Consider the following 26,331-nt stretch of genomic DNA (forward strand, 5'->3'; position numbering starts at 1 on the left):
GAAAAAGGAAAAAATAAAATCTTTAAAAAAAAAAAAAAAAAAAAAAAAAAAAAAAAAAAAAAAAAAAAGTTACCAATTGAGAACTTTCTTGCTAACATTTCATCCTGTAGATGTTGAACAAAGTTTTGTAGATTTGAAAGTGTCTAGTGGCTGTGGATACCTTGAAAGGCAAACACACTAACATGTATATTGCCACCATTCTACTTTAATGTAATTTACATTATCAGTTGTCATGATACTAACCAACTAATTAAATGAAGTTAGATGTACTAAACTACCATTTAAATCCATGAAAGCAAAATCAACCTCTATTTTATCACTAGTAATGTTACCTTGAAATGATAGTATTCTATTAAAATTCATTAGAAAAATAGTATATTTAAAAGATAAACCTCCCATCTATCTTTGCTGATATAAACTATGAAACAAATTTTTCCTCTGTAAAAGTATTTATGGTGAGGAAAAGCAGAACTGAGAGAATCAAGTTTGTAGGATAGAGATGAAATAGGATTGGCTACAAGTTGATAATTATCGAAGCTCGATGATTGATCCGTGGAGGTTCATTGTACTATTCTCCTGATTTGCTTATGTTTGAAATTTTTCTTAAAAACGACAACAACAACACCTCTAAATGAATTAAAACAAAATCACAAACACTCCCTCCTACTCATCCATTCACATTCTAGTTCTCCTTGAAAAGGAAGTTTTAAAGAAGCACAGGATGTGTTGCCTTTAGATTATTTGTATCTTTTTTTCATCCGTGTTGACTTTTTTTCTTGGGTAGCCATCTGGTGGCCAAACTGTGTAAAGCACCCACACTGAAGGAAAAGATAAGACAGCGGCTTTGTAGATAGGATAGTGGGGAGAAATTATGATGGACACGGAGTTACAAGAATAAATTGGTAGCGTCATAAAAAAAGGAAAAAAGAACAAAATTCATCATTAAATGAATATAAAAATAATAATTTAAAGATAAAACATGAAGAACAAAGATGTTTCTACATAGTTCAGAAATTCCATTCCACTTTTATGCGTTTTTTATAGCTTTAAACACACATGTAATCATAATTGCTGTAATCATTTGCCAAGATTATATGTAAATGACAGCAGCCAATATTTTGAGTATGGAACTCACTGATACATATATTTGTAGGTAGCTGTTGGCTATTTAGCACAGGTGCTTTCTTAGTGAAATTTTTGTCAAGTTTCAACTTCACTGATTTATTGCTGATGAAACATTCATCTTTCCTATCATAGCTTCTGTCTGTATATCCTTTTCCAGTCAAGCTTACTTCCTACTGCCTTATCTTTACCTTTTTCTTTATAAATAATTATAATGAAGAGATTATTTTTTAGTGGGAGAAAAAAGATTGTAAGAGCTGAAATACGAGAAAGTGATTTAAAATTATAATAAGGTGGGTTGAAGACATATAACTTAACCATCATTTTTATGGTCCATAAGTGACCACATCACATTCATTTTCCACCTGCTTCTTTCTTTTTTTAAAAAAATAAATATTTTAATAGAGGTGAGAGCAATAATGATGAATTTCCTAGATAAAAGGAACACTCAAGTATTCCCAGGAATTTAAACTTGATCATCATACTGGTTGGATGTTATTGTCCTGGCCCCTCTCATCATAGGAAATTTATTTGGAATAACATTCTGTTTCCACAGTTTTAGCCCTAAAATCTCTGCCACAGAACATTATTCCTGATTCAAGTGAAGTATTTTTTTCTGGACTACTCCTGGGGATTTCTTTTTTTTTTTTAGGAAGATTAGCCCTGAGCTAACTGCTGCCAATCCTCCTCTTTTTGCTGAGGAAGACTGGCCCTGAGCTAACATCCATGCCCATCTTCCTCAGCTTTACATGTGGGACGCCTACCACAGCATGGCGTGCCAAGTGGTGCCATGTCCACACCCGGGATCCAAACCAGTGAACCCTCGTCTGCCGAGAAGCGGAACGGGCGCACTTAACTGCTGTGCCACGGGGCTGGTCCTGGGGGCTGGACTCAAAGCTTTGGTAACACTTTCTTGCCTTATAACAGAGTAAGAAATCCTGCCTCCTGCCTTCCCATAAAAGGGAAATAATTCTCTCTAACGTGACCTGGCTAATTCAGCCAACCAAGTGCTTGGAAAAGATCCTCGGGGAAGTGACTCTTCCATTTAAAAATCTAAAAGGCACTACTGTTCTTCAAGTTTTACACTTCCTATTTTAAATCAGAAGATGTGCAAATAAACCTGATTCTTACCTGTCTTCAATCGGACTATGTCTAGGACATCCTTAAACTCATTCAGTTTAGTGTGTCATCCAATTCAGTCCTATTTTTCTAGTTTATATGAAGCAGAGGTAATGAGATAATAGTTTCCTTGTTTCAGCTTTAATGGTAACATTTTCTTTTAATTCAATGGGAGAATGCTAATGAAAGGTTTTTATCAGTGATAGGGGAAAAGACTCACTCTATTATAACTCATAGGAACTTGTGTCCTAGTTTAGTAATAATTTCATGCAACCGAAAAAATCAGGTTATTCAATGACTTGCTCAAAAACTTAAGGCTGGCTAAATGGTAAGCTTGAATACAATTGACATTTATATATTTTACATGCTCTTGGCTGTGTAGAACCAATTTGTAAGGCATAGCTTTACACAAAGAAACAATAATTAAAAAATAAACATTTCACAGTTCTATATTTCTTTATTAGGCTTGACCATTTAAATTAGCATAAGTATTTATTTCTACTCTTACCAAAAGCACCTTAGGGATAAAAACTATAAATGCCCTGTCTTTGAAATAGTGTGCTAACTGTAAAAACAAAGTTTTAACATGCTCTATTTGATTGCAAATGGATGTTTTCCATGTTTTACTTATATAATTAGTAAATATTATTATAGAAAGATTCTTCACGCCTATGCTTTGAGATCTAATGAAACATAAAGAGCCCCAAAATACAAATTATTTGATGCCAATATAGAGTATTGTGTTATAATGCCCATCACGATCTGCCAGTGCACACTCTAGCAAAACCACCTACAGGGCAACCTCTGTGGACGCAGGGGGTAAGCAAGTTTTAGCACCGATCCTAGTACTGTGATTTATTGAAAGTCCGTTTTTCTCTGTTGATTGTTATCAAAGCCTAGATGATTTACTCAGGTGTGGAGTGACTTTTGCTGCCAACATGGTGGTTGTGGACAAGGAGAGCACCATGAGTGCCGAGGAGGACTACATGGCAGACGCCAAAACGATTGTGAACGTGCAGACGCTTTTCAGGTAAATGTCTGAACAAGCCAGCCCTGTCATTGCCTCCCTGCTAACCGTCTGTGAAATATTTGACTTCCGTTCTGTGTATAAGGAATGAACATGAGACACTTACAATGAAGTTATGTTCATGCATTGGATCATAAAACAAATACTGATTTACCACCTAATGTATGACTTGTACTGTGGGAAGGTTAATTTTTAACACAAGGTCAGTAATTCTTTTAAAAGTAAATAGAATAATCTGTTTTCTTGTCTAGTTTAAGCATAAATTCTAAAAAACTGTATGCAGTAGTGGTCATGATCTGTGACAGATCATGCATGTCTTAATCTTAGTTTTATGCCTAGCCATGGCCAAAGGTTAGCATTTACATATTGGGTAACTAGCAATGAAAGATGGCAAGGCTGCGAGCAGGCAATTTACTCATGTTAGGAGCCACGTCATAACCTTATCCTCACTGAGTTCCAGTCTTTCATTAATTAAACTCATTCACATAGAAATTCCCAACGTGGTCATCTTTGGGTGAGAGAGAGCACTCCTGACCAGGGAAAAGTCCACGCGATAGAAAAGTCAAAATCATCTGCATCACTTGGAATGACTCTTCCTATCATTTTAAAATGTAAATATCTAAAATATCATTATTTCCGTTTGATGAGTTTTGCAGAAGTCTAATGGAAATATCTGAGCTACCAAATTACGAAAGTAAACAAAACAATTGGAACTCTCTCATCATCTGTCCTCACTCCACCTTCCTACCTTCATATGGTAGCCAGGCATCTATTGAGGGTAATCGTCTCTTTATAGTTTGGGTTCAGAATTCAGAAATACACCCTCTAAATTTAATATAATGCAGCAGTTTATTTAGCATACAGCCAATTAGTCATTGAGCCATAGTAAATATTATATTTAAACACAGCATAGCATATGTTTAAAATATGACAGATATAGGCAATTTTTTTTTTCTGTAGAGAATGAAAAAGAAAATTACAGGGTAGAAAATTAATTCAGAGGGATGAGATTCATAGCCAATGAATAAAGTAAAAATCACACTTTTTGATTCCATGCTTGGCAAAAGCTAATTATAGTTTTAACAGGAGAGGATCCTGGGTCTTTTTGATTAAACATGCCATTTTAATTTTCATCTTACTGTGAGTTTATTTCTATTATGGTGAAGTTTCTATTGAGTTGACTTTTGTTATATATTCTCTAAGTGGATTATTTTGATTCCAAGATAATAATAAATCCCCATTTCACTGAGAGGTGCAAAAGCTCTAACTAATTATTTAAAACAACCTAACTGACTAGATACCTAAGGGCAGTTGTGCACGTGGTAACTGACTGAGCAAAGGCTGCTTCCCCTGAGTACCCGGGTGGGGAGGCAACAGCGTGTGGAAAGAATGAATGGTTGAATGAATGAATAACTTTGCATCAGTTAACTATTAAGGTTACTTATCTTCAGCAGAACATTTTAGAAATTATGCAATTTTTATGGTGCATATACACATCTAGATTGAATAGTTTCAAGCAGAGCTTTCAAAGGATTATTAGATACCCAGATTGTAAAGTAATTATTTCTATTTTCTCCTTCCCTTTGCCTGTAAAGGCATCATCATTATTTCAGTGACTCCATAACCATATTTTTCGGGAAAAGAATCCTATGGAACTTTTTTAATGGAGTAATTCATAAACTGTTAATCTACGCATGCTAAACTAGTCTACTCTTACATACTAAAAAAACAAGACACCAACAGGTCACTATGATATACAAAATATCATTTCTGTAGATAAATGACCAAAATCGTGCAGACTTGGTAGTTTCATTTATAGGTCCAGTCAGTTAACACCCTTGAGGTCCTGTTTCACATTCCTTGAAAATTTTAGTTCCTGATTCACTGTGACTCTTGCCAAGCCTGCTTTTACCATAATTCCTGATGATTTCAGCAACCCTACATAGATGATTCTTTCAGTAGCTTACCTTAGCCACCTATCTTCATGGTGATAGATAGCCTCTACCTTGAAGTACCAGTAATTTTACCCTCCATACTCGCCATTTCATTCAACTCTGAGAACTACTGCTTATTTTCTGCCTCATTTCTCCTAATACCCCTAACTCCTAACAGTCATTTGTCTCCACTGGAAACTACAGTAGAGGAGGAAGAAAATTCCTCTACTCTGTGAATCCTTCTGGCTGGGCTATGAATTATGTTGACATGAGACAGAATAACAGGAGAAAATCAAACAAAGCTTTATAACATGTATACGTGGGAGACACTCAGGAAAACCGAGCAACTCACCAAAATGGCAGAGGTTCTCATCTTGAATACCATTTTCTTCGGCTAAAGACAAAGGAGGATGTTGCAGGTCATGGGAGACCCTTATGGAAGATTAACAGAAAAGCACAGTAAATAAGAATAAGGTTATTATGCAGATTTAAGTCCTTGCCTTCCACACTGATAAGAGTTTTTAGAGATAATGTCATCTCCGCTTCTTCCTGGTGCAGAGAGGAAGACATCTTTACAAATGGAGATTTCCCTTACAAGTGCAAATGTATCTTACAAAGGGTAAATTCTACTTTTCAGAGCTTCTCCTCTGTCTGCAGTTTTTAAAAGCAACCAGCCCAAAATAATCCTCATGCCAAAGAGACACATTTTGGAGTGGCCAATTCTGGTCCCTCACACTACCATCCACTGATTCTACACCTTTTCACTGTCCTTAGTCACCTGAGGGCTTGTCTTCCCTCCTGAACCAGCTTACATTCCAAGATCAATCATTATAATCACTCCTGTACTGAAACCATAAACAGAGAATTGCTGATTAGCTACTATGGGCCAACACTGATCTCAGCTCTGTTTCTTTTTCTCTCTTCCTCCTATGCCAAGTTCTCTGTCCTCTCAGGTTCTCTACCATCCACCTTGCATGAAATTCTCTAGAGGCAGATGACAACATTCCGCAGGTGGGATCCAGGATCCTTACAAGGAAGCATCAGGCAACCAGAAATCCAGGCACAGTGGCCGGATACCTGAGCCTCTTTAGGATGAGAGCCTTGGGCCCCATCTCTAAGGGAAGCAATTTTACGCATTGAGTATGCCTGAGTGTTTAGTGTTAAAAATGATTTAAAAAGACAATTTAGGCGATTCAAATGAACTTTATTCAGCACTTCGTGAAGCAGGGAGTGTCCGTTCCCAAGGATCCAGAGAACTACTAAATGAAATGGGAGGTATGAAGCTTTTATGAGACAAAGAGTAAGGAACAAAGAAGTTAAAAATAGCAAATGCATAAGGAATAAAGAAATAGGACATATAGATTGCAGAGTTGGCTTGGCATCTGGGGACTGCCTGATTAGATATGCTGTGTTTCTGGTCAAGGGGAGCATTTATAGAGACAGGAAAGCTGTCAAAGTTTCAGTTTGCTGACATGGCACTAGGGCAGGAGCAGCTCAACCTTGGGCCTAGAAATTTGTTTCAACAATAGTGCCTCTAAAATATCTCTGCCAATCCTTCTGTCTTCATGAACGTCATTAATTTCCTCAAACAAGAGCCAATGTCTAAGTGGTTAACTAGTAAGGCCTGTGGTGTTGATAGAACTATGGATAACAGAAGCAGTTTTAATTCTGGGACGTGTGCTTTCTGATTAAAAATGAAACTGAGCCACCCTGAGTGGTAAAATAGAGTGCTAGCTTATCTTAAACCAACACTTGCACCTATCATGCTGTTTCCGCTGAAGTATTTTAAAGTAAATGAGAGATATCCTAAGAGTCATTCAACTGGTATTGATGGAGTTGGAGATTTCAACGAGAAGTCCAAGGTCTGAAGCCAATTTTACGTTCGTCTAGGCAGGCTGAATGCGCCCATACTATGGCATCATAGTTGCTGAAATGAAGATGTGAGATGGTTTCCGTGAAGCGTTCAGAGCCGTGCAAGGCAGAGAATAGGCAGACAGTAATTGGCGGCTGCTGCTTGTTAAAAACATATGTCTTCAAGGTGATGTTTCTTAAATAGTGGTCCCAAAAATGTGTAAGCAGATATCATGGTTATTTTATTAGTTGGAATTATTTGGGCAAGAAGTTAGACGCAATATTGTATTTGGTTTGTTTATTTCTAGAAAAAAAAAACAAATCCTGTGATCTACTCTGTGTCTATATGTAGAAGGCAAATCAAAATTACTGTATGATGTCACTTTATATGGGGTGATGCTACATTTTATTTTGGCATTTGTAAGTGACTGTGGGACTATTTGGGCTGGTGCCATTTTGACTTGGTTATTTTGACATTCCATTTTGATGTGGGGCATTTTGACTTTTACATTTTCAGCTTCTAAGACTACTAAGGAAAATGTTAGAAAATCTTCCATCTGTGCGTATATTAGAGCCCAGGAGACAAGAGGAGATGGAATTCGAGTAGGAAATGAAAGTAAGAGTGCTCTAGTTCCCAAGTTTTTGGTGTAATTGCCATGAACTGTTTTGCCAGTCTGGAGGAAGGTTAAATTTGTTATTCAGAGGCCCAAATTGATCACCTGAGCCCCTATCTGCCCAGCTTACTAGGACATACAACTTCACTTGACAGGACTCTTTTCTCCCTAAACTGTCCAAGGACCCTTGAGAGTAACTCAGTCCAAAAAGATCAAAGGCAAACAGGGGCATCTCGTTAATTCTCTGGCAGTGTACACGTGTGTAGGAGTTGTGGGGGGAAAGAGGACTTAGGGGAGAGTTGAGGCCATGGGGAGAATTCCTTTTCATCTGGTGTTGCAGCTATAACTTAAACACATAGTTTTGTGATTGAAAACTGGGCTGTGCAGTTGAATGTGTCTCCATCCAGTGTGGGGATTATGCATTTGTTGGTTTGGTCCCTGCGTGTTCCTCCCAGCGAACCTACCCAAGGAAGTGTTTCGTCATTAACATCCAAAGTCTAGAGCATGGCACCCAAAGTTTTCACTCTCAAACAGTTGAGCATTCCTGGAGATTATGCTAAGATGGTGGGCCAAGAGGAGCCGCCAGCCTCAGTCATGCTCTGCACCAGAATGAGCTGTCTGGCCAAAACAACCAAAACAGCCCCTTTATTGATCACTCACCCGGATTTGTTCCTTCCCTCATGCTGAGTTTTCCTTTCTGGGCTCTTGGTAGCAAACTTCCTCTGGGACAACCTCTGTCCCAGGGGTTCCAGATTGCCCAGGTAAGAGAATATCTCTAGTACTTTACTCAGAAGAGAGTCCTTGAATCCGAAACAATTGGTCCACCTGCTCCCCAAGAGACCATTTCAGAATACTGAAGACGTTAGGAGGAAAGGTCTTTGCCAAATGAGATCCTGTTAAACCTTTCTCTCCCACTTGCTTAAGGACCTTTGTTTACACACCTAAGAGAAAACACTCAGGTGAGCCTACCCAGTGCAAAGGTCCGTAAAAAGTGAATGTCTGATTTCCAAATTGAAATGCAGATCCTCACTTTTAAATGTGAATCTCTCTTGCTGAAGTTTTACCTAACAAGGTACTGGGTCCACTTGGGAAATACTGCACGCTTTCACATTTTTATAAACAAGTATTAAGATCTAAGGTAAATTTAAGTAGGCACGTCAAAATGTGCCTTGAATTAAAAACAAGACCTTCAAAGTGGCTCTGTCAGATTGACTGATCAAAATGCCCTACTTTTGGAATGTTTGTCATGTCAAAGACATCTATCTTTATTCTCGTTTTACTGAGAAAGCAAACAACCTTGAGAGCGACATACTGGCTCGTCCTAACCCATATAGGGAAAAAAATGGCAGATTCAGGCCTGAGTCTGTGTGTCAAACTTTCTGTAGTCATTGGGAAGGTATCATTTCTCTGGAGAGCACCCAGAATGATGTTTAGTGCAGAGTGGGTACCAAATTAGAAACCTGTTGGTTTAATTTGTATTGTCAAAGTCCAGGAGTGATTTAGTCTAGAAGTCCCTTGGGGTTGACTTTGTTTTAATATTGTTAAAAGATAAACTGAGGCAGATTAAAAATTTTGAGGATTAATTTGAGGAAAATCGATTTGAATCAGGCCACATCCAATCTGGCAGATAGAAAGAGCTCCAAGGAGCTGTACAAAATGAAAGACTTTTATAGGCAGAAGGGAGCAGGAACAGGAAGTTATACTGCAAAAGAGTGGGGTGGTTATTACAAAATTACTTTCCTTTAAGGGATGGCAGGGGTCTAAAAGGCAGATTACCTGACTAGTGCTGACCAGGTGATTTCTGATTGGCTAGTTTAAGATTCCATCTCTGGGAGAGCCAAACTGTAATGAAGTGTCGGTTTGGTGATGTGAGGCTTAGCATAAGTGACTCCATTTGGGTCCCGTTGTCTTGTTTTTAACAATATGAAGATATTTTTGTTTTTGCTTTTGTTTTCTAAAATGTAGCTGGCCAGACTTGTAAGATAATGTGTACTCTATTGATGGAAACATTTAAATAAGTCATGGATCTGTCATCTGGAACAGAGGAATTCCTGCATTAGCTGGGCGGCAGGTCAGGATCAGCTCCACAGCCACCTGCGATTGTGATTTGTTAATGTAGTATTAGTGAGCATCTACTAAGTTTAGGGATTATACAGGATGGTATGATTAAGGCAGACATAGCTTCTGGCCTCAGGATGCTAATCGTCTAGCATGGAAAGTCTTAAGCAAGTCATTGAAAGATTTAAATAGAGAATTATAAGTGCGGCAGCTAGTGAAAAAAATAGAATGTTATATAGACCCAGATATCAAGAATGTGTGCTCTAGCTCAGTGGGTCAAGGAATGCCTCCCCAGGCAATTGATACTCGGTCTATTCCTTGAAAGATAAAAAGACGAAGTGGGCAGAGAGATGAGTTGAACCTTCCACATGGGGGCAGCATGTGCAAAGGCTCTGAGGTACTAAGCCTAGCATATTCAGTGACTTGGAGCAGAACAAGAGGAAGATGGCTCTGACATGAGGCTGAAATGGAAATCAGAAGCCAGCATATTAATGACTTTGTAGAACACGTTAATAAGTTGTGCTTTATTTTAAGAATAACAGGAAATCATTGAAGGATAGAAAATTTTAAAACATTATGTCAGCTACAGTGTGGAGAATGATTTTGAGGATAGCAAGAGAGGGTGAAAATTGACCAGTTACAAGACTTTTGAATGGCCAGGACTGTAAAAGCATAAGTGTCAAGTTAAAAAATAAAAATAAAAAAGGAATATTGTCTTTAGCTTGACACAAGTAGTCATAGTCTTATTAAGGAAGTAGCAAGTGCGTATGGAAAATGACATAATTAAAAATACTGATACTGAATATGTATAAATGTAAGAGTGATTCCTTTATATGGTACAAAAATGTTTTTAATGTTTTGATTGATTTACCTGGATAAAAGCTTTAAATACAGGAGATAGCTGATATTTATTATACTCTCATTTATTACTACCTCAGGCTTAGATCTAAAGTGTTTTAAAAATATTTGTGAAAGGTTGAAATATATTCGTATTTGTTTTACTGTTGATCATCGATTGTATTCTAAAACTGGTGTTTCATGTCTCTTAGTGTGTCTATATATCTATATATTAATATATACTCCTCATTATTCAGAAACATTCCCAGACACCACATTAGATCAAAATTTATAGTGTAACACAGTAGCTCAGTAATATTTTTATTAAAATATTGTACACATCTTCCAGATTTGTATGTTCTCATGTTTGTTTTGCTTTAATATAATATATGAATGCAGGTAGTCTCAGAGTCCTCCCAGTAGTCCATGAAATAGAGTATATGGGATGTTTTTCATCTTTGTATTGGTTAACATAAGTAAGCATGTCAAAATATTTATTGAATGAATTAATTCAGGCAGATAACTATTCCATAGACATTTTACACAATTATGCTTACATCATTGAGTCAGAACAGAAAATAATTGTAGAAAAGCTTTAAGTAGGACAAACTATATTATTTTTCAATTACAATTTTACTTTATTATCAACCTAGCACCTAGGGAAAAGAGACTTCTCATGACATTTTATTTCTAAAATGCTACATATTCAAAATGTGTTTAGGTCATATGAAGGCCCAGAAATAGATTTACAGTGTTAGTATTTTAAAGATACATAATTAGATCTATTAGATAACCAAATTTGTAAATATAAAATATTATCATTGAATATAAGTAATACTTTATAGATATGAAGGACACTACAATAAAACATTTCATTCTTTAAGTATTATTTAGTTCTAGATTTTTCACTAGGTGGCAGACTTAGATAATACATTCAATTTCTAAGTTTCACATAACGTAAATGCATAGGTTCGTTCACATAGAACAGAAATGGCACATCACATAAACTTTGTTGTCCTATCGAATTTCAACTCTACAAGTCGCTTAAATATAAAGACCAGGTCACTCAATCATATTATTACTCATTCTTACTAAGACCTCAGATATATCTAGCTACATATGTGTATATTTCTGTTTGATACAATGTGTTAGAAAGAGATTATAAACAAAAGAATTCAAGTAATCACAGATTTGTCTAAAGTTAGAAAAATAATATAAATGAAAGATAAAAGCCATATTCTTAGCAAAAATAAACATTTCAAAAAGATAAATAACTTTTCATTTGTCTGCAGTGATGTTTTCCTTAGAAATTCCTTCTCTGGATTTATATCTCGATGCTGTCCCAGATGTTTCTCACAGGATATCCATTCATTAGTGTCTTAATGCTACTTATTCTGTGAACATTCAGTCAGCCACATTTATCACCCCTAGAAAAATATGTACAGCTTTATAATTCATGAATTTTCACAGTTTTCTCTATTAAAGTTGCAGAGTATAATTTAAAACCGGGAGTTTCACTTTATGTATTTTTTAATCTTCCAGAGACCGAAGCTTTCCAGTAGCAAACCCTGATAGTTACTTGTTAAATTAAATGTTAAATATTGTCCTCAGTAAATAAAATTAACAATCATGAAGGTCTGATCTAAAAACACTATTTAGGGTAGATAGAGAAATAGACATTATAAGAGATTAAAATGAAGTTGACTTTTAAGATCTGAAACTCCAACTTGTTGCTAGATATTCTTAATAATTTATTATTGTCTCTAGGTCATTGGAGTTCACTTTGCAACGGCCTACCTACCTATTTATTAGAATGGGGGGGTGTGTTCTAGAACATGACTCCTTGGGTGTGACTCAGCCTCTGCTACCTACTAGGATATTACCTTGAACATTTCTTTTTGTCCCTATGCGCCTCAGTTTCCTCATCTGTAAACTAATAATTATAAGTAAATCATAGAGTAGTTTTCTGGAGTTTGAAGAAATAATTAGTGACTCTCTTGATTTCTAACACGAGTTGGAAACTATTGAAATCCAAAGAAGTCAGGCAGATAGAGATCTAAGTATCAGGCAGGACCATGTAGCTTTGGCGTCTGGCAATAGTGGGCTTCTTAAATCTTCCCCCAAGATCCATGACCAGGGGCCATGCGGGGCAACCACAGGACTTGCTCTGTAGGGCTGAGCTCAGCTCATGGCTTGGCACAGACCAGAGAAAGCCCAAAGAGGCTGAAAAGGTAGAGTCAGGGTTGATGGACAATGCCCCCAACTCTTCCCAGGGAAGGAGGGGGTTCAGATGCAAATACAATACAAGGAGGTTCCTATGAGATGTTGTGAAGACTTCATGAGTTAAGACATGGAAAATGCTAAGAATAATGCTCTATAATTTTAGACATTATCATTTTGGGGGTCTTTTTTACCCTTGCGGAAGATAAAAAAAGGAAAAAGGCAAAGAGGAAAACCTTAGATTAATTTTCCTTTTCGAAGTATGAACATGGGATTTATTCTCTAAATGAAACTATAGAACTTTTTGTTCATTGATTCCTTTTGGGACTACAATTTATTCATTTTAGTTTCTGTCGTCACAGATTATTGAATATTGCTTGTGACAAATGGTATTATGGTAAATATCTTTAGTGACATTGTTATTTTAAAATATCTTAAATAAATACTCTTGAAACTCCCAGATGGCATGAGATTTGGCAGTTGGTGGCATTTCCTAGGCTTACCAGATGGAGTTGTGCCGGCCCAAAAATCAATTGACATTTTTTCCATCACGCTGCTCTTCTAATGTTTCAAAAGTTTCTGAAGAAGTGAACTTTAATTAATCAAATTTGCTCTCATTGGTGACTTTGTACTGAGAAGAATAGAGCTTCTAAAAGAAAGTCATGAGAATACAGATTATACGATGTTTCTCCATAAACTAATCTAGTTAAATTGCAGCACTCTCTTCCTCAAGATTTTATCTGCTAAACCAAAGATGCACAACAAGAATTGAGAAGGAGTTTATTGTAACAAAGACTTATTAATTACAGGAATATAAGGTGCACTACGAGGTGCTGAGAGGGAGACCCTGTCTTCCTAGCTGTCACGATTTAGTAGGAGAGCTAAGGCATGGATAAAACCAACCAGAATTTAGTGCAAGTGCAGGGGAGGAAAAACTGCTCCTCTATCCTCTGGGTCCTTCTGGCTGGTACATAAGACAGAATAACAGGAGAAAATCAAACAAAGTTTAATAGTATGTGTACATGAGAGAAACACAGGAAACTGAGTCACTTGCCAAAATGGTGAAAGCTACCAAGTTAAAGACAAAGCAGGATGTTGGGGAAAGTGATTTGGGACTTCAAAGGGGAGGAAGGCAATTCACATGGAGATGGAAAGGCAAATGTTTGGTAAACAAATGTTGACCCTGCCTTATAAAGACAATGAAAGGGGGCTGGCCCAGTGCATAGTGGCTAAGTTCACAAGCTCCACTTCAGAGGCCCGGGATTTGCTGATCCGATCCTGGGCATGGACCTACACAGAGCTCATCAAGCCATGGTGTGGTGGCATTCTTCATAGAAGAACTAGAGGCCTTATAACTATGATATACAACTATGTACAGGGACTTTGGGGAGGAAAAATAAAAAAGGAGGAAGATTGGCAAGAGACGTTAGCTCAGGGCCAGTCTTCCTCGTGAAAAAAAAAAAATACAATGAGAGATGGAGAGAGTTTTGATTAAATGGTTCTTGCTAGGTTCCTCCCTGTTTGTTACCACACAAAGGGCACGATCTGCTCGCTGCAAGACAAAAGCCAATTGTCAAGAGGCAAGATGGTGGCAGAGAAAGGGCATTTTATTACAGCTTGCTAGCAAGAGGGAAGATGACCGACTCATGTCCAAAAGAACTCTCTTAAGAGGGGCACAGAATCTTGAAGTAGTTATATAGGCCAGTGGGTTGTGGGGAGGGGTTAGGAATGTTGACCCAAGAGTCACCACAGCAGTTCTTTCTGTTTTCATTGATGATGGCTATCAGCATAGATGCTCTGTTCGGGGGTCATCACATTCCTAAGGAACTCAAAAGAATGAAGTTATCATCTTATCGCAGCTGGGAGGTATACGCACTAGCAGGGGTCATAAAATCTACAAAGCAGGTAGATCTCCTGGAGGGTGCATATCCAGCTGGGTTAGTTAGTTTGTCAGAGGTCATTCAAAGTTACAACATGGTTTCTTTTCTACAAAATGGCTTCCCTTATGTCAACCTTGTGTTGAGCCGGTCTCATGTCTACCACACCTAGTTCATATTATACTATAGTTATGTAGGGTGATGGTTCCTTGCTGAAACAGGCTTCTATCTTAAATTATTTTAGGCAGTTAGGGAGAAGGTCAGAGTTTCTTCGTGAGTCTTTTGTTCTTGAAAATAATCAAGCCTTGGGGCTGGCTCAGTGGCCTAGTGGTTACGTTCCCACACTCTGCTTTGGCAGCCCAGGGTTCACAGGTTTGGATCCCAGACGCAGACCTGCACACTACTTATCAAGCCACACTGTGTTGGCATCCCACGTATAATAGGAAAATTGGCACAGATGCTAGCTCAGTGACAATATTCCTCAAGCAAAAAAAGAAAAAAAGAGGAAGATTGGCAACAGGTGTTAGCTCAGGGCCAGTTGTCCTCACACACACACAAGATAATAATCAAGCCAAAGAGACACATCCTGGGGTGGCAAATTCTGATCCCCCACACATGACACACCTGATGATATAGTTTTCCAAGGCTTTGATTAGGTAAGGCTCAAATATTAGTCTATTCAGGTAACCAAGAGAGCATACGCTTTTTATAGATAACTCTGAAAGAAAGTATTTTGAAGAATCTTTTAGCATCTCAACTGGGATGGTGACTGAAGCTCCATAGAGACAGACCTGAGGGTCAGGTAATCAGGAAGGCCCCACCACAGGCTGGAGAACAGACCCCTTCAGGCTGCGAAGATGCCAGGCAGGCCCACTCTCCCTGGAAGGAGGGAGAGCTTCTGGCAAAACGTCAATGGGCATTAGAGGGTTAGAGTGGAGGGAAGTTCTAAAGTTGTGGGCAGTGCTGGAGCTCGGGGGTGGAGCTCTCGTCTCAGAGGAAGTGTTTTCCTCTCTAAGGCACCAAATCAAGCGCTCAGGTGCATGGAGGTGGCAGAGCCCTCACTCCTGGAACTAACATCACACGGGAGTAAGATGAGCTGGAGAAGCTGATTTGTTTCTGAGCCACAAAGAGGATGTTTATATCCTGCATCTTTTCAGTCAGTTCTAGTGTCTGAGTTCAGGGTATGGGTTCAGCCTAGTGGTAGGAATTTTAAGTGGCCAGAACTGAGTTTAAAGACATATTGTGTGGAGGGCAAACCTGATTGTCACATGAAGTGTCTGCCACAGAGAATCTCAAAATATTTGAACCGGAACAGCAGCCAAGGATGTATAGTACCAGCTAAAGAGAAGATCATCAACAGTAACGATAAAAAGGCATTCGCTGTGGTGTTATCTTGTCCCTTTTTTCTGGGGGAAAAAAATCTGTGTGCATGCATGTGTGTGTGTGTGTTTATGCGTGTGTGTGTGTGTCTTGGGGGCAGAGGTGAATGAGAAGACAGTTAATGCAAAGCTATGAACATGTGGAAATTCTCAGGATCCTTTTAGAACAGCACTATCAATTGAGCCTTGGCCTAAATTCATTATGGTGAAATGTTAGTTCGATTAAAGTAATTTCCTCTTCGCAGAAGTTCATTGTAGCAAGATTTGACATTTAAAATTGCATCCTATGGGAATATGAGAGCTGTAGGAGATCAAAGAGCTCACTTTATGGGCAATAAGCACATCACGTGAAGTTTTTGCGAATCAGCACATTCATCTTAGAAATTTCCATTTCACTGTTATCCAGACAGTAACCTTGTAACTTCTTAAATCAGCTTTATGAGTTTCTCTTCTATGCTGTTTCATGATTGTAAAGAGAAAAAGTCTAATAAATTACTGAATTTTTTTTTTCTTACAGTGCTAAAATGTTGGTTAAAATATTTTTTGGAAAATAGAGTTTCGTTTTCCTTGTGTTGTACAGAACAGCTTATGTGGTGCTGCCTCCTGTTGCAATTGCATGTACTTTTATGCCTAAGGCTAGGAATCACTCACTCGTAAATATGTTGTTATAAAAAATACCATATTGGATTGTTAGTGTAATGCAAATGTTTTTTTGAAATGTAGGTTGTTTTCCAGTCTCAGTATTATCACAGAGCTTACTCACCCAGCCAACATGAGATTCATGCAATTCAGAGCCAAAGACTGTTACTCTCTTGCTCTTTCAAAACTGGAAAAGGTAAGACTCCCCGTTATTATGTAAGTTGCATTAAACTATTTTGCTTGAAAGAAATTTCTAGAAATTTCTGGAAAGAAATGCCATGCGATAGCCAGAAATAAAAATGCTGCTTTGAATTTCTATTTGGAGGCTAAAATCTTAATTTATAATTTTTTAAACAATGTGAATTGATGGATTTGAATCATTTATATCACAAGTAAACTTAATGGGGATACCTTGCCCTATCGTCATTAATCGTAAATTGAAAGCATGACTTATGAAAGAATTAAATGCAATGGGAATGTATATACTCAGTTATAATGTCAGTTATATTGATAATATCATGAGTGCTATGTCAACAAATCTATACTTATGTAGGGCTTTGCAGTATTCAGAAAGCCTTAAGGTTTTAGAAAAGTTGTAGGCTTTGTTGAAAGTTATTCTCTCAAATGGCGCCAACACAATCTGAGACCAAGTTGAGTTTATTGCTTACCTAGGTAAGGGAGACTATCACCCAGGAAAGCTTTGGCAATGCCTCAGAGTGAGGAAAACAAGGTCAAAGTTTATTGAGATTTGGAAATTTTATTTAATGAGAGACTTTCAAAGCATGGACTTAATTAGGATCAGGAAGGGATCAGGATAAAGCTAATGGAGACAGTGGAATTGCAAAGTCATGTTACGTGGACAGAAAGATATGGTTTCCATTCTTTGTCCAGACTGAGTGTGGGGGTAAGTGGTTTTGCATTCAGCATTTACCTGATATTAGCATACTGGGAGAGTTTGATATAAGAGAGGAAAATAAAATTCAATCTTGTACATAGGAAAATGTGTTAAATCTATGCTATCTTCCTTGTTTATAACAATATAAGACATGAGACAACGGTGCCTTACATTTTTTTGGTTAGTTCTTTCTTTCACTTAATTTTATTTTGATTACCAGATACTGCCAGATACTGTCCTAATTCCTGGGAGACATATTGTTGAGTAAGGTCATTTCTGCACTCTTGTCTGTTGAGTTCCGAATTCTAACTGGTCACATATATTGTGTTGGTAGAGTCTCCCCACTGCTCCTTTATAGTCTACTTCGGTTGCTTTAAGTTTCTGCTACTGCAGTGACTTGATAGCTTATAATCTTGAAAAGTTATTTAAATGCTGAAGACAGAAAATTTCCATTATGCCATACTGCTTTGACTACATAGAAAGGGTGGCAAGCACAGCTAAACTGACTCAGCGTCCACAGGCAAATCCAGCAATTAGGAATCAAGCTGGAATTGGTACTGGTGTGGTGTAGCGTGGCCTCCTTCATGACAAGTGAGGGAGGATCACCTAATGATGGAGAATACAGGCTCTGGAGTCAGACTGGTCCGTTTGTCCACTACTTTCTAGGAATGGAACCTGGATAAGTTATTTACGCTTTCATAGCCTTGGAAGTCTCCTCTGGAAAACAGTAGTAATAGCTAAATAACAGGATCATTGCAAACATTATACTACACAATCTATCCAAAACATTTAGCCCACTTTTGGCATGTACTCAGTGCTCAAGTAAATGATACTGAAAGCATAATTATAGATTATTATTGTTGATATTGTCACTAATAAATATTGTGTTCTGTGTATTCAATTTTATGCCAAGTCAGTTGAGGTAGCAAGGTCATAATTGTGGGAGGTATTTTCAATCTTGGTGAGTGTGTGTGTCTATATTGTGTACTTGTTGCATTAGAGGAAAACAACAGAATGAGCTTTTGATCTTTGTTGGGGAAGTAAATAAAAATAAAATCTTCTGCCAACCTAGAAATCCTCTCCACAAACAGAAAAGTTTCCTTCGAATAGGCATTAAACCACACTGTGATGGGTGTCTCAGGCAATCCGCTAAAGAGACTGCAGAGACAGAAAGACATCTCATCCTTTTATGTAGCCAGGCAGATACGATCGTTTACATGCATGTTAATTGTCTCGATCCAAAGGAAAAATGAAACTTCTTGTATCTTTGTGGCACGCAAGAAGTTACAGCATGGAGGCAGGCACCTAGGCTCAACTCTCAAAGAGAGAGAGAGACAGGAAGCTTTATGTTCACATTTCAAAAAGATCGTTCCAAGGACCCCAAGAAAGACATTCCTGGGATACAAAACTGGCTAGAGGTTATTCAGGTTTTCAAAAATTTTGCATGCTTCTCAGAGAGACAGAGAAATGACTTACAATTGCAAGTTGTCCAAAGGAAATGCTCTAGGGAAAAGAGAGGGGAAGAGCAAGTTTTCTTTCATTTTTGACATCAGGGAAATTCATTTATTTTTTTAAATTTACATTTACCCTTATATCTTCTAGATGTTTCCCTAGAAGAATAAAGGAATTTAATACATTTCCTAATTATTCAGGAATAGAGGAATTAGGGGAAGTGGTATTGAAACCAATTGTTTGGATGTTATAAAGCCATGGAAAATTCTTTTTAATTCACTTATTATCATTTTATCCACTGAAATAGGGATTTTTGTCACATAGAAATCTTTTAGACTTCTATGCTGTAATAGGTTGAACTGTGTCCCTCCTCTGAAAAAAAAAGATGTGTTGGAATCCCAACTTTCGGTATCTCAGAATGTCAACTTATTTTAAGATAGGCTTTTTATAGAGGTAATCAAGTTAAAGAAGGCTATTAGGGTGGGTCCTAATCTCATATAACTGATGTAGGGACAGAAAAATTTTCCCTTCTTCCCTTCTAGGTTCTTTGGCTTAATAATTAAATTGACATAAGGCAGATTAATAGGAGAAAAGTAAATTTAATTTCATCTGTACAACAGCCTCATAAAATGAGACCCAAAGGGCATCCAGGTAACTGTATAACATCTTGAGCTAAGGAAAGGCTTAGGGGCCTGGGGATACAAAGTGGAGGAAGGCCCTTCACAGGAAGACAGAGGAGATGTTTGGAAAACAAAGCTTGACCTGTTATGCTGGTGAGTTTCTTAGGAAAAAGTTATCTTCTGGTAATAGCTCTTTCTGGTACAGGCAATTGAGGTGCAGGTGAAGAGGTTTTCCTGAATCTGCTGGGTTTTAATTGCCTTCATCTCAAAATAATCCGCATGTCAAAGTAGCATATTTTAGGGAGACTTGCTCTGAACACCTTTGCTGATATCCTTAGATAAACAGTAAACTTGGAAACAGACAGACACACATGTGAAGAGAAACGGAGAGAAGACAGCCATCCATAAGCCAAGGAGAGAGGCTGGAACAGATTGTTCCCTTACAGTCCTCAGAAGGAAGCAACCCTGTTGACACCTTGATTTTAGACTTCCAGCATCCGGAACTGGGAGAGGCAATAAATTTCTGCTATTTAAGCCACACAGTTTGTGATACTTTATTGCAGTCCTAGCAAACTGTTACATGTGCCATCAATGACATGGTAACTGTTCATTTCTAACTAGTACTTTTTATCACTGATATAAATACAGCTAACTTACTGTTGAAAGTAATTATCTTTTTATATTTGTCTTCTGGATACAAAGAGGTATTTTCAGGTTTAGGAAACAGATCTTTATTTCCAGTATTTTAAATGCATTCCCAGTAACATTTTATAGAGTTATTGTTGGCTGAGGAATAGGTGGATTTTTATTTTTCTGAACATAATTATGAATATCATTTGATTCTATTTATAATTAGATGTGCCTGTACTTTCGCAGATGAGGACTTCACCTCTAGAAACACAATCAAGGTTATGGATTAGAAAGAAATACCAGCTTGGCTGCTTAACATACATTTTTGCTACTAAGTGGTTCTCAAATTTAAGCAGTGATAGAATTTGCAAGGACGTGTGTGAAAGGTTAGACTGAATTGACCTTGGTCACTTTACTTGTGTGTTGATTACATTTTGATGTTTCCTGGTAGGCTTTGGGTTCTAATAGATAGCTGGTTGCCATTGGTAACACTCTGCAAGGATGCTCTAAAAGAGGCTACTCCCTGAAGATAATAACTTCCATTAGGAAAAGGAAAGCATGGAAAACACAGAAGGATCACTGGTCCGTGGCAATGATGGGAACAATGATTGCCAGGACCCCCCCTGCTCTTGTGAAAAGGAAGTTTCTTGATCAGTCCTTGATTATTTTTTTAGATTTACAATCTGGAGGAATTCTCTTGCCCGTTGTTTTGTGTGGCCCTTGTCTCTCACCTTAAGCTTCCTCCTTACGCATTATTATCCATGTCACTTTAGGAGTACGTTCTGCTGTTTTTTTTTTTTTTTTTAATACTCCTGCAAAGCACTCTATTTTATTTTATTTCTTTTGTATGATTTTTTGGGGGGGTGGGGTGAGGAAGACTGGCCCTGAACTAACATCTGTTGCCAATCTTCCTCTTTTTTTCCTCCCCAAAGCCCCAGTACATAGTGGTATGTCTTAGTTGTAGGTCATTCTAGTTCTTCTATGTGGGATGCTTCCGCAGCATGGCTGTTGAGTGGTGCACATGTCTGTGCCCAGGATCTGAACCAATGAACCCTGGGCTCGCGAAGCAGAGCGCGTGAACTTAGCCACTTAGCCGTGGGGCTGACCCCTGGCAGAACATACTTCTTGCAGTCTGTGCAGCTTTTGTAACCTACTTCTTGTTTATGCAAGTTTGAAACAAATATAAAGATTTTTAAGTTTATAAAAGCATTTTTTTAGACTTTTAAAGTCTAAAGATTTTCAGAATAGACTGCTAATTTCTCTCAAAAACTGATAAACTTCTGTTTACTTCCATTCATTTTTCTGGCCAGAATATACCCAAAGTTCATTCCTTTTTTTTTTTTTTTTTTGCTGCGAGGATTTTTTTTTTTTAAAGATTGGCACCTGAGCTAACAACTGTTGCCAATCTTCTTTTTTTTTTTCCTGCTCTTTCTCCTCAAATCCTCCCAGTACATAGTTGTCTACTCTACTTGTGGGTCCTTCTAGTTGTGGCATGTGGAATTCCACCTCAGCACGGCCAGACGAGCGTTGTCACGTCTGCACCCAGGATCCTATCCATTGAAACCCTGGGCTGCCGAAATGGAGAGTGTGAACTTAACCACTCGGCCATAGGACTGGCCCCCCAAAGATCATTCTTTAACATAATTTTTAGGTTCTTTATTTCTTTACCTCCTCAATCCCTACCTCCTTCTCTTATCTTCTTGGAAGCTACTTTGAGGTTATTGAGACAATCAGGTTGACTCGAGCTTTGTTGTTTAATGCCTTTTTTCAGTTTTACCTTCTATTCTTTCGGCATCCAGAAGCACACACTTTTTAAATATTGGAAGTTCTTAATCTTTGAGCTCCCTATTTATTTCAGTCTCTACTTGAAACTAATTCTTGCCTGAGCTGCTGTCTTTCTTGTAATGTCCGACCCAATGTAGCAAGTAACAGTATCCACAGACCAATATTAAACAGATGCAAGTTTTTATGGGCCAGGTCTGGGAGTGGCACACAAACTTGTGTTCATATGCCACTGGCTGGAACTCAATCATGTGGCCACACTAACTTCAGGGGAGTCTGGGAAATGTAGGCCAATTATGTCCTAAGTAGAAGTGGGCAATGGATTTTGGTGGGCAGTCAACATTCTCTGTCACATGCAATATATCACACTTATTTTCTTCCATTTTGTAAAATCTATCAAAACATTTTCTGGACATCATGCTTTCCCTTGCATTTTCCTTTCCATCTGATCTTTCTTTTGTTGTTGTCCGCGTTTGTTGCTGAGTTGTTTTGTGTTGTTTTACATTATCCTTCTTGTCCTCCATATTCCCGTCACTGCCACTATTTTCCCAATAACCCTTCTCCTGTTTGGTCGTTGGTCCTTTTGGGTTATTCACACTCCCCCTGACAAAGTAGATGTAGCAGGAATCCGAAACACAGTATAAGAGCTAAGCGGAGATGGAAAATATGACAGATAATAAAGAAATAGAAGAGAAAGACAATAATAGAAAGAAAAGAAGTTTTCATTTTGTTTCCCTCTAAAGACTTTTTTCATTTCTCTTGTTTTGATGCATTTCATAAAAAAGCCTTTCATTCATGCTTATGGCCCAATTTGCCTCAAGACCGCTTCTTTTAAAATTGCATTTGAACTGTCACCATTCCCCAATGGTGATCCTAATTACACTTGAGCAGTCATATGGTAATTACACACTCATGTAAGAAGCAAAGTCATGAAAATGTGAGATGAATAGTGTGGTATAATAAAAAAATACATATTTTGTCTTTATCCCTAGTTCCTGACACAGAGCTTCAAAAATCTTTGAATTTCCTGAGTGAGAGGAGTGTCTTTTGTTATTCATACATTTCAACCATACCTGATGTTGTGCTGACTAAGCAATTCGTGGAGGGGCCCCTAGATAGATTAGGGATGAGGGCTGGTTGCCAGAAAAAGCAAACACATGATTAGAAAATTGAAACTTTCAGGCCCTCCTCACTTCCCCACCTCCAGGGACAGGAGAGGGACTGAAGATTGAATTTAATCATGTGGCTAATGATTTAATTAACCATGCCCATATCAGAAAACTTTGATAAAAACTCTGAAACATGAGGCTCAGGGAGCATCCTGGTTGGTGAACATATTGAGGTACCAGGAAGGTGGGACACCCTGGCTCCATGGAAACAGAAGCTTCTGTGCTCAGGAACCTTCCAGACTTGCCCTATGAACTTTTTCATCCACTCTTCATTCATTCATTTGCATTCTCTATAATAAAATGACAGTCATTAAGTATGGCACTTTCATGAGTTCTGTGAGCATTCTAGCAAATTATCACACCCTAGGGGATTGAAGGAAGCCCCAGATTTGTAGCTGGCTGGACAGAAGTGCAGCTGGCTTGGAGATACCTGGGATTTGCGACTGGTGTCTGAAATGGGTGCAGTCTTGTGGAACTGAGCCCCTTAATCTGTAGGATCTGAGCCAACGCTGGGGAGTTAGTGTCAGAATTGAATTGAACTGTAGGACACCCAGTTGGTGTCAGAGAATTGGTGTCAGAATGCAAATGGTGATGTCTGTAAATCATATATCACTTTATAGTCAGTGGTAGAGCAAGGTGATAAGAATTGGAGGTAGCTTCTGGGAGAAATAGGCAAGAATATCAGTTATTTTTTAATGTATACACTGTGTAGAAGAAAGAAGGCAAAATTTTACATATTCTCAATTTAAATCCAAGCCAGTAAATATTTACTGCACACCTACTATGAGCAAATACCATGCTAAATAGTAGGAGTTACGCATTTGAATAAAACACGTAGAAGTTGTAATTTGACAGGAGACGCAGATATATAATAACAAATGAAAACATGTTGTCTTACTCTTTTTTTTCTGTGCAAACAAGTTGGACTACTTCTTATTCATAATCTAAGCTAGCATGGCTCAGTGGGAGTTTGATGCTATCTGCCCACACTGGATTTGATTTCATTAGGAAAATTTCTTATCTTGTTTTTAAGAAAATATTTACCTTTCCCCATATTGGTCCAGAAAGAATTTGAGCAGAATACTAATTAGATTCTATTTCTTTACAATGTGGAAAAGCATTGCCTAATCTACTCTGGAGGAGTGATAAAATGTGATTTATATGGATAGCTATTTTAATGTGCAAATTTATCTATTAAGAATGTGCGTAGTATTATCGCTTCACACAACAGGTCCAAATTGCCATAGACTGAATGTTTGTGTCCCAGCAAAATTCATATGTTGAAACCTAACATCTAATGTGATGGTATTAGGAGGTAGGGCTTTTGGGAGGTGATTAGGTCATGAACATGGAGCCCTGTGAGTGGGATTAGTGCTCTTAGGAAAGAGATCCCAGAGAGCTCTCTCCCCGCTGCCACCATGTGAGGACAGGGAGAAGATAGTGTCTATGGACCAGGAAGTGGCCTCTCACCAGACATCTAAATCTTGACCTTGTCAGCCTCCAGCACTGTGAGAAATAAATTTCTGTTGTTTATAAGCCACCCAGTCTAGAGTATTCGGTAACAGCAGCCCAACTAGACTGAGACAAAAGTCTTGATGTTTGGCCAATAAGACCACACAGTGCACAGTCCAGGATATGCATTCATGTATCCTATGATGTAAGCAGCTTCCCTTGGAACAGAACCCAAAAGCAGCCATATATGTGTCTACTGTGAATATGAAAACATATATCAAACTTTTAAAACTATTCAAAGGGAAATATCAAATGGAGGAAAGTAATGGATTTATATAACCCAGTTGGAAAAGTTCAATTATTAAAATTTTATAATTGTACAGAGTTAAATATGTTATGAAAATAAGTAACTGTAATATAGTGGTTAACCACCATTATTGTTTGCAAGGAGGTCAGCAATTGCTTGTCTTCTAATAAACTTGCGTAGATTGATATTGATATGAGTGTAGATATTGGTATAAATATATAGATATGTATGTGAGAGAGAGAGTTTGCAGAATCGATTTTATTTCTTGATAGGCTGAAAAAATGCCTGTGAGTCACAAAAAGATGCCATCTAGGATAACAAAGGTAACTCTTGGGTATGCTTTCTACTTGAAATATTAAAATGGATATCACACTAGACAAGGACTTTAACCCAGTGTTATATTTTCCTTATTACTTCTCTCTCTACATTAATCGGCATTTCCTTCATCATTTGATAGTTTTACTAGTTTGCAAGGCATAACTTATTTTTGAATCCAGAGTCACATAAGACAGTACACTTAATCAGCCCTCCATTTTTAATTAAACTAAGAACATTTGACAAGGGACCGTCCAGGTGGTACAGCAGTTAAGTTGGCACGTTCTGCTTCAGTGGCCTGGGGTTCGCTGGTTTGGATCCCAGGTGCGGACGTTGCACCACTTGCTGCTGTGGCAAGCAAGCCATGCTGTGGCAGGTGACCTATGTATAAAGTAGAGGAAGATGGGCATGGATGTTAGCTCAGGGCCAGTCTTCCTCAGCAAAAAGAGGAGTATTGGCAGCAGATGTTAGCTCAGGGCTAATCTTCCTCAAAAAAAGAACACTTGACAAGCACTGACCACAGGAAACCATCTGTAGTTATCCTTAGAAGAAATATGCATAAAAAGGGAGTAAGATTGGTATCCAGAAGACTAAAAAGAAACAGGTGCTTCTGGACAAATTTTTATTTTAATTTATTTATCTGGGCTCTCTAGTCTGTTCCATTTGTCTATGTCTGTCTTTGTGCCTGTAGCATACTGTTTTAATAACTGTAGCTTTGTAATGTATTTTGAAATCAAGAAGTATGATACTTAATTCTTTGTTCTTCTTTCTCAAGATTGCTTTGACTATTCAGAGTTTTTTGTGGTGCCATATGAATTTTACAACCAAACCCGGGCCTCTAAAGCAGAGCATGCTGAAATTTAACTGCCCTCAGGGCTGGCTTGGCCATTATATTTTCTTAATTTTTTGACGTAATTTTCTTAACTTGTTTTCTGGAGCCTTCAAATGCTATCATCAAAGCATAAAATTAGACTCATGACAGTTTATTTTTAATACATCAAACAGGCAATAGTATATTCATGTATGATTTCC

General features: G+C 37.9%; 1 protein-coding gene across 10 annotated transcripts in view; it reads left to right on the forward strand.

Annotated features, from left to right (window-relative positions):
* Window positions 1–26,331, forward strand: part of KCNT2 (potassium sodium-activated channel subfamily T member 2) — a 347,942-nt gene that overhangs the window by 254,092 nt on the left and 67,519 nt on the right. For 7 of the 10 annotated variants that reach the window (XR_011499411.1, XR_011499412.1, XR_011499413.1 and 4 more), the window contains 2 exons: window positions 3,137–3,271; window positions 16,762–16,873. Coding sequence is in view for 7 of the 10 variants with exons in the window: in XM_044762850.2 (XP_044618785.1) it covers window positions 3,137–3,271; window positions 16,762–16,873 (247 nt within the window). In the remaining 3 variants the exon portion in view is untranslated. The remainder of the gene's footprint in view (window positions 1–3,136; window positions 3,272–16,761; window positions 16,874–26,331) is intronic. The other 3 variants (XM_044762852.2, XM_070501554.1, XM_070501553.1) reach the window with 2 other exon arrangements.

Source organism: Equus asinus, chromosome 30, assembly GCF_041296235.1.
Source record: "Equus asinus isolate D_3611 breed Donkey chromosome 30, EquAss-T2T_v2, whole genome shotgun sequence".
NCBI classification, from domain to species: domain Eukaryota; kingdom Metazoa; phylum Chordata; class Mammalia; order Perissodactyla; family Equidae; genus Equus; species Equus asinus.